The 16,183-nt window shown below is 50.0% G+C and overlaps 1 protein-coding gene across 1 annotated transcript in view; it reads right to left on the bottom strand.

Annotated features, from left to right (window-relative positions):
* The window catches only part of NTSR1 (neurotensin receptor 1), a 55,787-nt gene extending 48,039 nt beyond the window's left edge, over window positions 1–7,748 (bottom strand). Inside the window, exon 1 of the mRNA XM_036395610.1 lies at window positions 6,923–7,748. Coding sequence (XP_036251503.1) covers window positions 6,923–7,588 — 666 coding nt within the window. The 5' untranslated portion in view covers window positions 7,589–7,748. The remainder of the gene's footprint in view (window positions 1–6,922) is intronic.
* Window positions 7,749–16,183: the final 8,435 nt, after the last annotated feature.

The following is a 16,183-nucleotide window of genomic DNA, read 5'->3' on the forward strand; positions in this document are numbered from 1 at the left end:
GGGAGAGGAAAAGCTCCCATGGAGCCCAGCAGGGCACTGAGAATTCCTGAAGTGCAAAGCCACAGGAGATGAGGAGCAAGTCTCACATGCTGAAACCACCTGCAGGCCAGCAGCTCCTCCAGCCCAGCAGGTGCATCCTCTCCAAAGGCTGAGGATGAGAGTCACACAGCCCAGCCCTGTGCCACAGCATCCCTGTCCTGGCACGAGCAGGGGGGGTGATGAGTTCCTGGTACCCCCAGCAGGGAGGAGGAGGAGGAGGATGGACCTTCTCAGACAAGGCACCTGAATAATGGGATACAAACTTGTCTCACTATTTTCCTCCCATACACAGAAAACAAGAGAATGCAGAAAAACCCTGGGAATGAACTGTCAGCTCAGAAATGTGCTCCCCAGCCAGGGTCAGTACTCCACCACCACCACCTTTTCTAAACCCAAGCACTTTTTTCCCCAAATAATTCATCAGCTCAACTGATTTATCATCATCATTATATGTCTGGGGTTTTCTGAACCCCACACCTAAGAGAATTTGCAATTGGACAGGAGAAATGGTGTGCATGGGAAGCAAGCCACGGGGGAGATGTCACTGGAGCCCTGAGTGACATCCCCATTTGGGCACTGCAGGCATCTCCAGCTTCTCACAGCGAGAGTGGCCTGGCCTGGAGGGCAACCAGACAGCCTGGGAATGTAAAAACCCAGATTCATCTGCTTAATGGGAGGGAAAGGAGAGGTGTCAGCTCTGGGACTGATGGGTTTGGCTCATTTAATGCTCTCAGCTTTAAGGCTCAGACTTCCCACCACGTCCCCCAGCCCCTTCAGCCACCTTTGCTCCCTCTCTGTCCCCTGGCCCTCAGCAAGGGGCAACTTCACAGCAGGGCAAAAGCCATGGGGACACCATGGAAGCCCAAATTCCCCACCCAGGCACCCCTGTGTCCCACAGACGGGGGTGCTGCACATCCTGCCTGCCTCGGGCAGGACACAGAAGCTTTTCTAAACGTCAGGAAGCAAAAAAAGCCATCTGTGAGTCTGGAGCAGATGCTGCACAGAGACAAGAGTGAAAGTCTTCAAGGGAAAGGAGGGGGGAAGCAGGGAGATGACAATTAAATGGCTGTTTTAAATGATCTGCAAGATTAAAGGCAGATGAAGGTTTTTGGATTTTTTTTTCTTTGGGACAAGCAACTACAAGATTACCTTTGTGTCTTCTGCCTTCACTAGCTGCTGGTAAAAGGAAAACCTAAGAGCTGAATCAATCGGCCACATTTCCTCATTTTTTTATTATCTCTCCAGCTGACATCTTGGGAAGGGGGAGGGAAAAAGAAATCAAGTGAATTAAAATCAATTGGGGGGGGGGGAAAAAGACAAGAAATTATGTAAGAACTGGCAAAACACAGCAGGCAAAGTGGTTATGTAAAGCAATGAACACAAGAGCTTATTTAAATTAGATCTAGCTGCGAGACAGAGCAGGGTGTAAACGGGCTGGGATTAGGCAGGCTGGGCTGTCGTGCATAGCTGAGTTAAAGCCCTGGCTTCCCTGAATAGCCCTGGAAAAAAAGGCAGCATTTTAGGGATGCTCCCACCACAGTAGATGGGATTGCTGCTGGGGTCCCTCTCCACCACTGTGGGGATGGATCCAGGCACATTTACACACCAATATCCTCATTTTCTTGTCTCCCTGAGGGTGTGGCAGCACCACGACCTGATGGGGCACAGTCCTGCCACAAAGGTGCCATCTGTGAGGGGTGAGTGGCACCCAGGACTTGTCTGGAGCAGTGAGTGATTTAGAACAGCTCTGTTATTAAAAGCCACCGTAGGAGTTTGGCTGTGACTTAAGGAAGAGAAATCAACTTCAATTCCTTCAGTCAATACCAGTATAAACAAGGATTCCTGGAGTATTGACTAATCCTTGATAGGATTTGCCAGCAAACCTGGAGAGAATTCAGCCACTTGGTTTTATGGCTTGCTATTTTCACATAATATGGAGAAATGCTTGTCATGTTTATTTACCCTGCATCACAGATCTGACGGTGGGCAGGGCCCTGCCTTCCACAGCACCAGAGCAGTGAGCACATCCCACCACCCTGCCACGGTGCTCCTCACCAGGGGAAAGTGCAAGGGAGCGTTTGCAACATCATACATGGAATTAATAACTCTGTGAGCCCCTCACACAAATGGAAATCAAATGGATGACCTTGAGAGAGTGTGTAGAGAGCATGGCAAAGGATGTCAAGACTCCTGGTCCTTTCTTTCCATCCCCTTCACACCTGAGGCTCTTTGGCAGGTCCCTTCAAAGGCATTGCATGAAGAAACGTAGGCAGAAATTTTGGATTTCTTTTCTTTTCTGGGACAAGCAAGTACAAGATTACCAGGGGAAAGTGCAAGGGAGCGTTTGCAACATCACACATGGAATTAATAACTCTGTGAGCCCCTCAGACAAATGGAAATCAAATGGATGACCTTGGGAGAGTGTGTAGAGAGCATGGCAATGGATGTCAAGACTCATGGTCCTTCCTTTCCATCCCCTTCACACCTGAGGCTCTTTGGCAGGTCCCTTCAAAGGCATTGCATGAAGAAACGTAGGCAGAAATTTTGGATTTCTTTTCTGGGACAAGGAAGTACAAGATTACCAGGGGAAAGTGCAAGGGAGCGTTTGCAACATCATACATGGAATTAATAACTCTGTGAGCCCCTCAGACAAATGGAAATCAAATAGATGATCTTAAAAGAATGTGTAGAGAGCATGGCAATGGATGTCAAGACTCCTGGTCCTTCCTTTCCATCCCCTTCACACCTGAGGCTCTTTGGCAGGTCCCTTCAAAGGCATTGTGTGAAGAAATGTAGGCAGAAATAAACCTGAGGAGCCACTTGGGCAAACAGTTGTTTAGTGTGCAGAGTTATTTACTCTACAAATCATCCAAACTGTGAGCAGCCTTCATAAAACATAATAAACAAGGGCTCTGGAGGGATGGGGGAGCTGCAGCCATGCAGGCTGGGCTGATCCACGTGGAACAGAGATCCTCCCAAAGGGTGAGGAGGTCCAGAGGAGTTCCCCAAGTGCTGCCCTCACAAATGAGCAACTTGGAGCTGCCGGAGCTGTGGCAGTTTCTGGAGGAGCAGGGCCTGCTGCCATGTGTTTTAATAAATGGGATCACACCAGCTGTCTGTGCAAATCAAACATTAGCATGTGTCAGACACTCTCCAGGCACTTGCTGTGACTTGGGGGACATTTTGCAGCAGAGCCATCCAAGCACAGGCTGTGCCACACCAGTGGGAAAACACCTTCCCCTGGGAATTTTGGGGGGCCAGGAGCTGCTGACACCCAGCTCCCCTTGTGCCCAGCCCAGGCTCAGATGAAATCCAGGGATTTTAGTTTGAGGAGCTCTGTGTGTGGGGACTGACAGTGCACCAGGATTGGAGGGTGAAATCCAGGGGTTTTAGTTTGAGGAGCTCTGTGTGTGGGGACTGACAGTGCACCAGGATTGGAGGTGTTTCCTTCAGCTTCCCCTCTTCCCCAGGTTCTGCTGTGAACCTGTCCAGAAAGCAGGGATGAGATAAGAAAGTAATAAGCAGGAAAATCAATTTGCACTGCATCTGACCAGTAAAATTCAGAGCTTTTTGAACATCAGGGCTGAGGCTGTGCAATGTTTATGGCACACAGGGCTGCACATGGTAAGATCAGGACACTCAGTGGGATCCCGGTTTGAGGAAGTTGGTTCCAGAGCCAGCCCCACAGGCACAGACTCAAAAATGAACAAGGAAAACCTCTCATCCTGCCCCAGAACTCTCATATCTATTGCTGCCACAACAGGGAGATTTAAAGCCTCCCCCAGCTGAAGTGCCATGAAAACATGAATTTACTTGTATGGCTTTAAGAAGTGTTTAATCTATGTGGAAAAAGAACCCAAAACTGGCAGCAGTGCTTTTCAGGGGATGTCTGCCAGCTAAAGGGTTTGCTAGACCTAAATAATGTGGCTATAATGGAACTTACTCCTGGTACCAGATCCCACGTGGATGCCAAAATCCAAAGCAGACATCCCTGACTGGCAGAAGCAACATGAAAACTTGGCAATGGAGAATGCATAATAAACCAGATCCACAGGCTGATTAAAGCAGCTGCAAGGACAGTGATGAGCAAAGCTGGGAAAGAGTTCTAAGAATTCTATTTTAGAGCCCACACAGGGCTTTATGCCTCGATGGCAAGAGGTGAGGTGTGCCTGGTGTAGGGATGGTGGGGACACACAGTGTCACCCTGTAGAATGCCTTACCTGCTGCTCTTCCTGATTATGTGCTGCCCTGAACAATTTGTAATTGCTAGAAGAATATCAGTCATTACCTCTTAGAGTTGTTGTGGAGCTTAAGTGGTGTAGGTTAATACGTGCAAGAACCAAATTTCATGAATGTTGTTTGAATAATTACTTTTTTTGTTTTTCTTACAAGGAATCCTGATTGTTCACATTCAGTCTAATTCCACTCAGGAATGTCCACTAAAATTTGAATACTCAAAGCAAATACAGAGGAACTTTTTCAAAACCAGAGATGTTGAATTACTACAATCAAATAGGCCCTTACAATCCAGAATATTCTGTGATTCTGTGAAATACTTTTTCCAGGAAGCTTGTTCCAGTTCAGAGAGGATCATTCTCCTGTAATGATCCCAGCAAAACCCTAGCTCACACTGGTCTCTGAGGGTACAAATGGTTACAATGCCCTGTTCTGGGACAGAACTTGAACTTCTTTCAATCAGTCAACACATAAAACCACTTGGAGAACTAATGGCTTCCAAAAAAGAAATGCCAGTTTGCTTTAGACAGTTTGCCAAACAGGAATAGGAGTGAAATGTGTTGAGTGATTTATTACAAGTGATTTGCCAGCTCGAGCAAGTGCATCACTGCTCTCCTTAATTTAAAGACAGAAAATGAATTCAAAGAGATGCAGAGATGCTCTAAAGCAGCTTGAACCCACCACGAAAGACCAGGGCTCCAGATTGCCACCCAGCAAGACCTCTGCACGTCACACTGCACATCAGCACTGCCCTTTCTCTCCTGGCTCTTCCATCATTTGTCTTTTTTTAAACCTCTGCGCAGCTCAGGCCGGCTCACACGCTGTGCCATGGTTTCCATTAACGCACTTCAAACCTGACTTGCAGCTGCTTTGCTTATTCACTCCAGAGCCCTCCCCGGCCCAGGGCCCTGCCTCACGTTGTGTGATGCTTCCCTGTGCTCAGAGGAATGGAGTGAAACCATGAAACAACCTTCCTGGCTTGGCAAAGCCGCTTCTGCAGCCAGATCCCCCGAGAAGGAACAGATTGGCACAGTTTGGGGTTTGGTCCTTCCTTCTCCCCCAACAGCTGCCTCTTTCTTTTAACTTTTAAATTAATCCACTAGTTAATTAAAGATATATATATGAGGAAAAGCCCACAGGTGAACTTCAGATACACACAATATATTCATGTCTTCCTACTCCTGACTTGGCTAATGGGGCAAGGTATAGCCTGAATAATTGCAAGAGTCTAAGGTACACTGGGAATTGTTTAAAGTGTAATCTCCAAAGATATGGCTAGGAAATAATCCTCTGGTTTTAGCCCTGCCATGGTAACAACGAGCATCAGTTTAATCCTAGAAGGAAGATGAGTGGAAATAATGCATTTCAGTCCCATTGTTCTCAAATCAGATGGCCCAGCCTCCTCAGAGAGCAGAGAATTTGGGTTAAGTACACTGGGCTGCCACTGACAAAACCTTCCAGGCATCTACAGGAGAAATGCAGCCCTCACCACCTCAGATGAAAGTTAGGGATCGTGATAAAATTCAGAGGAAATCCAGGGCTTCTATCAGGGCTTGATTTTGGTTTACTTGAACAATACAAAGGGGAAACTGGGACATTTACCTGACTCTGGTCTTAAATCTAAATGCACATACCCTCACCTGCTTTTAGTGGGAAGGAATGGTTCTGATTCATTTCCATTTAAGTTCCTTCCCTTCAAGTGTGGGAACATCCCAGCAACTTCAGTACCCATGCAGCTTTAAATTCCAGCTGCCCGCTGATTAACCCCACCTGAAATTCATGTTCCAAATGAAAAATTGAGCAGCTATCACATGCAAGCCTGGCAGCCAAGGGGCTATGGAGATTGGTGTCTTGCTCTCTTCTGTCCCTCCTTCCGTGTCTCTTACATTTTTCAAGCTTAATGCTCCAGTAAACAAATGCCTCAACCCGCCGGAGCACTGGAGCACGGCAAGTGTTGATGCTGAAATCCCTTCCACGCATGGGTGTGTTGGATTTAGCACCGTGTGGAGAGCAGCAAAGCCGTGCTGAAGTCAGGAGGGGCTGCTAAAACCAGCTACGGATTTCCCCAAAACTGCAAAAATAGCAGCCTCTGGCTTCCACCATGCAGCTCCTTTTCAGAAGCCTGTGCTACACCCTGTGTCCAAAACTTTCTGAAATTAGGAGCTGTCACTACACTGAAGAAAACGGCTCTGGATCAACACAAAGAACGGGGAGAGAGGGTTTTGTTTCCCCTGAACTTGCTGGCCGCTTTCCAGCAGAAGGGGGGGAGATGCAGAAAATGCGGGGAAAGGGTGGAAATTCGGGGGTTTCTGGCCATGATCAGCCACCAGGAGCTGCGGAGCGGGACACGGGAGGCTCCGGGCACGGGAAGGGGCCGGATTTAGCACGGAGCAGGATTTTCCCCGGTGCAAGGTCTCTGCTCAGAGTGGCGGGGCAGGAGGGGAGCAGCGGGCAGAGCCGAGACCCCCACAAATCCCTCCTGAGCGCACCCCGGGCCGGTGCGTCCCGCCAGGGCTGCCCGGGACATCCCGTTCCAGACATGCCATGGCCGGGACATCCCATCCCGAGCCGGAGCCCGCTCCAGCCTCTCCCTCCTGCCCCGCCCGGCTCCGCAAAGTTCGGCCAGCCGCGGGAGGAGGCTCCTCACCTGGATGACCGTCTTGAGCGTGGAGGTGTCCACGATGGCCGTGCAGATGAGGGAGTCGGGATCCCGGTCCTTGCCGTAGATCTGCCCCATGGTGAAGATCATGGGGATGGCGAGCAGGAAGGAGGCGATCCAGATGCAGCTGATGAACTTCTTGGTGCGGCTGCGGGACATGATGCTCTTGGCTTTGAAGGGGTGGCAGATGGCCATGTAGCGCTCCACGCTGAGGCTGGCGATGTTGAGTGCCGTGGCATAGGTGCAGGCGTCCCGGAGGAAGTAGTAGCCCTTGCAAACGGCCCCCCCGAAAGCCCAGGGGTGATGGACCCAGATGAAGTTGTAGAGCTCGATGGGCATGCAGAGGAGGAAGATGAGGAGGTCGGAGAAGGCGAGGCTGGCCAGGTGGTAGTGCACGGTGCTCTGCAGGTTCTGCAGCGACTTCTTCCTCACCAGCGTGTACGCCGTGATGGAGTTGCCCACGGTGCCCACCAAGAACAGAGCCAAGTAGATGACGGTCACCATCACTTTGGAGTAGATGTCGGTGTTGACGTCCAGGTCCTCCTCGTCGGGCACTTTGGGGAGCAGGTCGGAGCGGTTGCTGGCGTTGGCATAGCTGGGCTGCGGCTGCAGCGGCCCCGCGGGCACGGCCGGGGCCGTGGCGTTCGGGTGCATCCCCGGCAGCACCGCCCGGAGCCGCCGCTGCCCCCGGCGCGGAACTTGGCCGCTTTTAATGCGGCGGGAGGAGCCGGCGGTCCCGGGGCTGCCGCGCGTGTGCGAGGGCGAGACGCGCCCCCCGCTCGGTGCCGGTGCGAGCGGCCCCGGATCCCTCCTCCCTCCCTGCGGCTCCCCCGCACACCACGGTGTGTGTGTGTGTGAGTGTGTGTGTGTATGTGTGTGTGTGTGAGTGTGAATGTGTGTGTGTGTGTGTCTGTGTGTGTGTGTGTGTGTGAGTGTGTCTGTGTCTGTGTCTGTGTCTCTGTGTGTGTGTGAGTGTGTGTGTGTGTGTGTGTGTGTGTGAGTGTGTCTGTGTCTGTGTCTCTGTGTGTGAGTGTGTCTGTGTGTGTGTGTGTGTGTGAGTGTGTCTGTGTCTGTGTGTGTGTGTGTGCTGCGCGGAGCCCTCGCACCGCACCGGGACACCGACAGACAGACACACACACCGGGACACCAGGACACGGACACCGACAGACCGACACACACACCGAGACACCGACGCACTCACCGGGACACGCACACACAGCAGGACACGGACACACGCACCGGGACACGGACACACCGACACACACACCGGGACAGGCACACTCACACTGGGACACCGACACACACACCGGTACACACAGACTCACACACACCGGCACACACACAGGGACACCGGGGCACACACTCCGGTACACGGACGCACACCCCGGCATGCACACTCGCACACAGCCCGGTGCAGGTGCACACACACCGGCACACACACACCGGTACAGGCACACACAGGGACACCGGCACACACACCGGCACACACACACCGGTACAGGCACACACAGGGACACCGGCACACACACATCGGCACATACACACCGGTACAGGCACACACAGGGACACCGGCACACACACACCGGCACACACACCGGCACACACACACAGGGACACCGGCACACACACACCGGCACACACACCGGCACACACACACAGGGACACCGGCACACACACACCGGGACGCACAGACTCACACACACCGGCACACACACACCGGCACACACACACCGGCACACACGCACCGGCCGCCCCGCACCGCCGCGCCCTCCCCGCCGCTCACCGCCGTGCCCCGGCCCCGCTGCCCAGAGGGGCTTCGCAGCCCCAGCCCGGTCCCCAGAGCCCGGCCCGTGTAGGGAGAGAGGGAGGGAGGAGGTCCCGGGCCGGGCTGCGCAGCCACTCCCCACTGAGACTGCCCCACATCCCTCTCTAAGCCGGGCACGGCTGGAAGCTGAGGGCTGGTAAGGGGCTGCCCGGGGGGCTGAGCCCCCTCCTGCATCCCCACAGGGTGAGGAGAGGGATCAGGGCTGCTCTGACACTCCTGTACAACTGCAGGTACTGATGATTCCCAAACATCCACTCAGCTCCTGCTGCTGCTGGGATAAATGCCTGTAAATGAAGGGGAAAACACATTTATAAATACCTACCCGTGCCCTGACCTGCTAGGGCACCCTCAGTGCCATGGCACAGCTGCTTTGCTTTGGTCCCTATCAGTGACTTTTCCCTTAATATCTTCATATTTGGGGATGTGGGGTCCTCTATGAGCTTCCCTGTTGCTGGGACAGGGGCCGTGGAGGTGTTGTGGTGATGCTGAAGGTGACAAAGGGATCCTCCCCAGGGAAAGGTTCCCCAAGGATGGGTGGTCTGTGATGGGGTTACCCTTTCAGCCACCCTGTAAATCTCTGGGGAGTTGTTTGTCCACTCACTCACCTCAGAGAGAAAAATCTTTAAAAATGAAGAGAGGACATGGAGGAAAATCCCACTCAGGGCATCACTGGTTTATCCAAAGATGGCCATAATTTTTCCTATTCCTTAGCAGATGCTGAGTAGCTTGTTTCCAAGAGCCAGTGGGCTCTGTGTTCACCCAGGCTCTTACCTAGCTGAAAGATATCTAATTCTTCAGTCAATCAAATAATCTCATGAATACAACAGCAAACTTTCCCCAGCCATCCACCAAGAGTAAATATTCCCCCCAGTTCTGCTCCTCTTACATCCATCCAAGAAGAGCGCCATGGAAGACTAACCAAAATCAGATTTATTTATTCATGTTATTCATACCAATTCAGAGAGAAATATTTTCCGGCACTCATCCCACTCTAGTTTAGAGAATGACTAATAATCTCTTAACACCAATGTTCCTTCCATTTAGGCTCTTCTATTAGGAAATTTCTATTAGTTGAGAGGAGTTTGTCAGAGCTGCGGTTCCCAGCTGGTCTCCCCAATTGCTCCTGAGCCTTGGACAAGGTCTTGGGGTGGATCAAGAGTATTTATCCTGGAAAAGGAGAGTGGGACATGAGGTAAGTTGGTGGGGTGTACTGAAGGAGAGCTGCAGCTGGGATGCAAACCTTCTCCTGGCTGTCCCCAGCCCTCAACCCCCAGGCTGGGGGAGCTCAGAGCCCCATGATTAAACCACAAACCCACAGTTATGGACTAAAGCAGCTCTCCCACAGATGCAGTGAGCGAGTTCCTTTGGGATCTTCATCTGTAACGAAGAGTTATTGTCCCTTCTGGTGCTGTAACTTCATTTTGGCCTGGTGAAAAGCTGTTGCTATTCCCACAAACAAGATACCCATCTGCTGGTCTAATTTTGCAGTGTGGATGTGCACGTTTATATCAATAGCTGTCTGCAGAAATGCTCTGGTTTGGGTTTTGCTGCCTCATCTTTGTGCACTCAGGAGATGCTCAGGCACGGCTACAAGGAGGGAATTGCCCCAGCAGCTCTTCCTGAGTGCTCCATGTGCTGCCTCCTCCACTTTCCCTCCATGCCAAGCACTGGCAAGGAATATCAAGAGATATAATTTAAAACTAATTCTAATTGCAAACTGAAAGAGCAGGTACCTGGAAATAATGTGGCTGTTGATCTACAATCAGCACTTCAACAGGCTGGTGCAGTTTGTACTGGCCAAACCTCTTCTTCCCTAAAAGTGCACGGGGTAGGTACTACCCCAAAAGTTGGTGGGGACCACCCCAAAAATGGGCTGAGTGCTCCCATCAGGAAAGGCCTCAGCAGCACATTTCTACCAGCTAATTAATTTAGTAAATTCTAATAATTCCTTGTCAAACCTGCCTCAGCCACGCGAGAAGGATTCTCAGGCAGCTCTGTTTCTCACAGGCAGGGTGCTGAGCACAGAGCTTGTCCTCCAGGCAGGGACCAACCTCTCTCCCCCTTTCCACAAAATTTTTACACAGGCAGGTTCTCCCTTCTGTCCTCACTTGGCTTTTACGGAGCTGGGCTGGTCCAGCCTGAGGCCAGCCCTGCTCTCCCCCAGGAAGGCACCCAAAATATCCCCCCCTTTCCCACCCCACATCCCTTTCCCACCCCACATCCCTTTCCTGCCCCTGCTGTAGCGCCTCTTTTCTCTCCCTGCTGCCAGCGCGTGCCCTGGGGGTTTTGTGAATTCCCTTTCTACAAAACGAATGACAAAAACATCTCTTCTCACCTTCACTGCTGCTCCCAGCAAGGTTTTAATCCACGCTCCCCTCCCAGCCAAGGCAGAGGCGGGGATGAACCGCTTCCTTCTGGCGCTCCAAAGCCTCCACCATAAATCCCCAGCGTTTGTTTCGGAACCAGCCGACCTTTTAGCTAATCTGGGCTCGTTTTAATATATTTTGTGTGTGTGTGTCTGAGGCTTAAAAAAGGAAAAGAATCATGGAAACTAAAAAAACTCCTGATCTCAAATGTTACTGCAAGGCATTTACTTAAAATCTTGCAGGAAAATGTCACCCAAAGACCTCATCTATTTAAACTGCCTGGACTTCAAGCCAAGGGTCCCACTGTGCCTCAGATGTGAAGCCTCACTCCCCTTTTATGGAGACTCAAGTATTTTTCATCTTTTCTTTTTCCAGGTGATTCCAGTCACTAGGAATTTTTCGAGTTAATCTTATTCCTGCCTGATTTCAACAGGAGGGAATTTTCTGAAGGGCATGGGAAGCAGCAAAGGGAAAGCTCTGCAAGAGGTTGGTGCTGGGAGACAGCATCAACCTTTTTCCCATGGAGCACCCAGCCCCAAACCCCTGTTGGAGCAGGTTTGTGAGGCAGGGGATGCTGGACTGATGGAAGCCTTTAAAATCACTTCCCAGTGGGCTCACTATAGACAGGCTCTCCCCTAAAAGTCAGGAGCGTCTAAAGATGAGTTGGGAAGGTAAAATCCTGGAGTGTACAGTGATTTTTTTTGGGGGGCATGCTGTGCCTGTAAAGCAAGGAAGTGAGGGAGAAAGGGGTGGTAGAAAAAAGAGACATTGATCAGCATTGTTGGTGGCAATATTGACTGGATCATTACTTACAGGCACTCCTACACTCAACTTATTGCAAAATAAAGTGTTGGTTTGGCTGAGCAATAAACAATATTTACTGCCTTTGGCTGAACTGTTTTCAGAAGAGTGTTTTAAATCAAACCAGTTGATACACAGGAAATTTATTGACTCTGGTTTTCATGGCAGATCCACCCGCTGAGGCTCTGCAGTGCGAGCACGTCGGTGTGTGGGTTGGCAGAGTGGACTGACATGCCCAGAGCAGAGCAATGATCACACACCCCAGCATGTGTGTTCTTGGGCAGCTTGAAAAAAGAAAAAGGCAGCCCACAACCCAGAACACGCTGTGGTGTGTATGGTGCTGTTGGAAAGAAAATCACTCTGAAGAAGGATCAGTCTCTGGGAAGGAAGAACTGGGAAATAAGGTGTCAAGGCAACTTTTAGAGGTCTCATATTCTGTGTGCTACATGGTCAAATTCAGTCCTTTATTCAGGCAAAACCCCTTCTAAGATAATGAATCTACTGGCTGACAGACCCAGTAGTGTTTGTCTCAAACATCAGAGAGTGATGCAGTAACTGGACACACACAGGAGATATCAACTGCTTTAGTTTGGAGATAAAGGAGTTTGGGGTCCCTTGGGCTGGTACTGCAACAAGCCCAAATCTGATTCCTCATAGCAATAAATGCATTTTGTCTTTATATATGCAGTACAAGTGCTCACCACACAGACAGTCGTGCTGCACACAGGGTTTCTCTTTGGAAGTCTGGGGTTTATTCCAACAACAAATACAAAAAAAAAAGGGACAGAGGAGTCTAAATGGAAACTTTGCACTCTCTGTGGCTGAGACCCTGCATCGTAGCCCCAAGCAGGCACACGCAGATGGGCTGTTCCTGGGTTCCCCAGGGTTTCATCTGCTTTTGCTGCGGCTCTGCCAGCTCTGCTCCCAACAGCTCCACGCAGCGGTGCCAGCCTGGAGCGCAGCCCTGCCTGCCAGGAGGCTCCAGCCCAGCCCCTCACACACCACACCAGCATCCTTCAGGAGGTCTCAGCACTCAGTTCTCAGATTAACCTCATTTTCTCAGCCCTCCTCTGTAGGAGCCTGAAATGAGAGATGTGGGACTCCAGGAGCTCTCCAAAACGCAGTTTATTCCATCCAAGATGTCACAGCAGTCCAGGGTCGTGGGTGACAGAGCTGTGCCTACAGCTGTCAGCTCCAGTGGCTTACAAGCCTGGAGACCCTTTGGTTTTGGTTACAATGCATTATAGACTTTGCTAAGCATCTTAATACAGCAGAACCAATCTATACCTTAACTATTATCTATAGCCTATCATAACTACTACAATTACCCTATTCATGTTACCATTCTTCAATCACTAAGTTTAAGCTAGAAGTTGTTTTTCAGTTTCCTGCAGTGGAAAATTCTGAGACCTTTTTTCTACTGGCCACATCTGCAGTCTTGTTTGCCTGTGCTATCTTCCTGCTTGGTAAAAACATCTTCTTGTTTGAGGTGGGTTTATCCTGTGCTCTAAGTCATAAAAACCCCTTCTAACTAACACACCCTTTGCCTCCTTGGTTATCCAGTAAGACTCAGCAATTCTATTCTTCTATATCAAAACTTGCTTCCAACTCTATTCCTTCATCAGACTCTACATTTAAAAATCTTTCTCATAAGCACACATATCTGTAAGACTTTCTTGTCAAACTTTCATCCTTCCCAACAGTCCCTCCAAAGAGTTGATGCTGTTTTCCAAAATTTCGGTGGGCCTGGCAGTTGTAAAATGCAAAGGAAAAAGCAGCACAGCAAAAATCCCTGGCAGCCAAATGCTCTTTACTGTCTCTTCCCAGTGACCTTCCCATGTGTTTGAAGTGCTCACAGATCCTGATTAAATGCCTTGGATTTCAGGAAACACAAAAAGCACTGGCCATGCTTTGTGCTCTTTCCTGGTGTGAGCTTTTCTATTAAATGCTGGAAATGCCATGGGCTGGAAGAGCTTTTTCCTTGGCTCTATGTCACCAAACAACAGGATGTGTTCAGACACCCTTCACCCTGGTCTCTGGCACCCAGCAAGTCCCTTTCCTTTTCCAGGGAGGCCAGCACTGATGGATGCAGCAGGCTCAGCACCAGAAAGATTCCCAGTGGAAACTTTTCTGGGATTCCCTACACTGGCTTCAACATTTCAAACTCAAAATCTTGGCACTTTGTGTCTTCCAAAGCATGCTGTGACCTGTGCAAATGCTTATTATTGGCTCTCTGTAATCTGGCTCGTTCCTGCTATTCTTCCTTTTAAGAGCCCACATCCTCCTATTTTTCCAAGCACTGACACCCTGAGCCTGGGCTGCTCCTGGGCCCAGCCTGGCATCCCCATCCCTGTGTGAGCAGAGGGTGCTGACACTGTCTGCAGCCTCTGAGGGTGTGACAAGGTCCCTCCTGACCATCCCCAGGAGGAAGAGGGACCATGACCCAAGGCTCTGCTGAGGCAGCTGAGCTCCATCCCTGCCCTGCAGCTGCCTGGGCACAGCCTGAGCTCAGCCTGGAGAAGCCCAGTTTCTGTCCTGCCTCCTCGCTGATGTCACTGCAGGACCTGCTGCTCTGATGACTCAGAGGAAGGGTTTATTCACACTCCTGTGGCCAGGAAGCTATCAGGATCGCATCATGGGCTTGCCTGGGGTGCTTTGTTTCTGAGGCAGGTGCAGTCCTGCTGACCACAGCAGATCTGCAGAGGCACCAGCTCCCTGCCCTGTGCCCATCCTGATGCCTCCCAGCCACATCTCACACCTCAGGCTCTGCTGATTTCCTTCCTCCCCTTGGCCAGATTGACCCAGACGCTTTCTCAGTTCAAGCATCTTGAACCAGGGAGGACAAAACCAGCATTAACCCTGTTAGAGTGATCAGAGAGCCCCTGGAGAGGGATTTTCATTTCCTTTTTCTGATGTGGCTCAGAGGTTGTTGCACCCAACCCAAGGGAAAAGGCTCCCATAACCAGGTAAAAGCCCCAACTCCAGAGGCTCTATAATGTAGAGCAGCCCTGGGACTGCTCTAAACTAAACTCTAAGAAAACAACCAAAGGATGCAAGAGATAAAGAAAAATATATCTACAAAAAAAAAAAAAAAAAGAAGGCCAGGGAAGTTCATTCCTTTCATCCTGTGTTAGAGAGGGAGCTCATTCAGTGCCTTTCAGTGCTAACTGGGGCTGCATTCAGTGCCTGACATCTTTTTTGCCCATAAGGCTCATCAGAGGTGTTTGGGGAACTGCAGGTACTGAAGAAATAAGGGAAAAAAAAAGAAAAAAAAGAGCCCAGCTTGTGGGAAATAAATCTTTGGTTGATTTAGTGGAAAGATGTTTACTGAGAAGGGGAACTCTCTGGACGATAGCTATCATTATAAAGATTCTCATAAATCACAGACAAACTGTTCTGACTCCAAGGGAAAATATTTCCAACTGTTTCACTGTTAAAAAAATAAGTTGGATTTTTTCATCTTACAGAAAACAATGTCTGCTCTCCAGCATATTTTCATTTTTGCTTCTAGAGACTTCCTGCTCTGCTCCTTGCCTTCCCTAACCTGTGAATATCATTCCAAAGCATTATGCCAAAGCAAAGGGGTGATCCTGGGGTGTCTTTGCTAGAATTGGTAAACTTTTGTTTACAAAGCCCATGTGCACAGATGTGGAAACCAAAACAAGTTCATTTTTAGTGCAGTACAAGATTTTACAGCAGAACAGAAGAAGTTGCCCACCCAGCCTTGAATCCAGGTCTGAGTGCCCGAGGAAAAAAGTCTGGAGAAAGGTTTGGGTAGAAGGGTGCATTCATACAGGTAATTGCTAAACATCAGCAAAGCCACACTGGTGACAAGGATGTCAAATAGGTTAGAAAAATTAGATGGAGTCCTTCTTCCTCAGTAATGTCACCAAAGGAAGTCATATTTCACCAGCTGGCAAAGAGGAATAACAATGACAGAAACTTCCACAAAGCAGCTGTGAGATGAACTGGCAGGCAGCTGGACAGAGTTCAATTAACAAAATTATTTCTTTAAATGACTTGATTCTCCAGAATTTGCTCTGATCCCTCAGCAAATTTTGCAGCCACAGGTCAGCTTGGCTCTGATATTGTGTGAGGTTCACTTAAAGCCCCTGTCTTACCTGGAGCTATGCTGGCAAGATGAGCAGGTTGACCTCAGCACAAGGAGAAATGCTTCTCTGCAAGGGAGGCACAAGGAGGCACAGAGCTATGAAATTCAAAATTAAAGGCCAAAAGTCAAGCTGAAGTCAGGGTGGC

The sequence above is a fragment of the Molothrus ater genome, chromosome 17, assembly GCF_012460135.2.
Source record: "Molothrus ater isolate BHLD 08-10-18 breed brown headed cowbird chromosome 17, BPBGC_Mater_1.1, whole genome shotgun sequence".
Taxonomy (NCBI): domain Eukaryota; kingdom Metazoa; phylum Chordata; class Aves; order Passeriformes; family Icteridae; genus Molothrus; species Molothrus ater.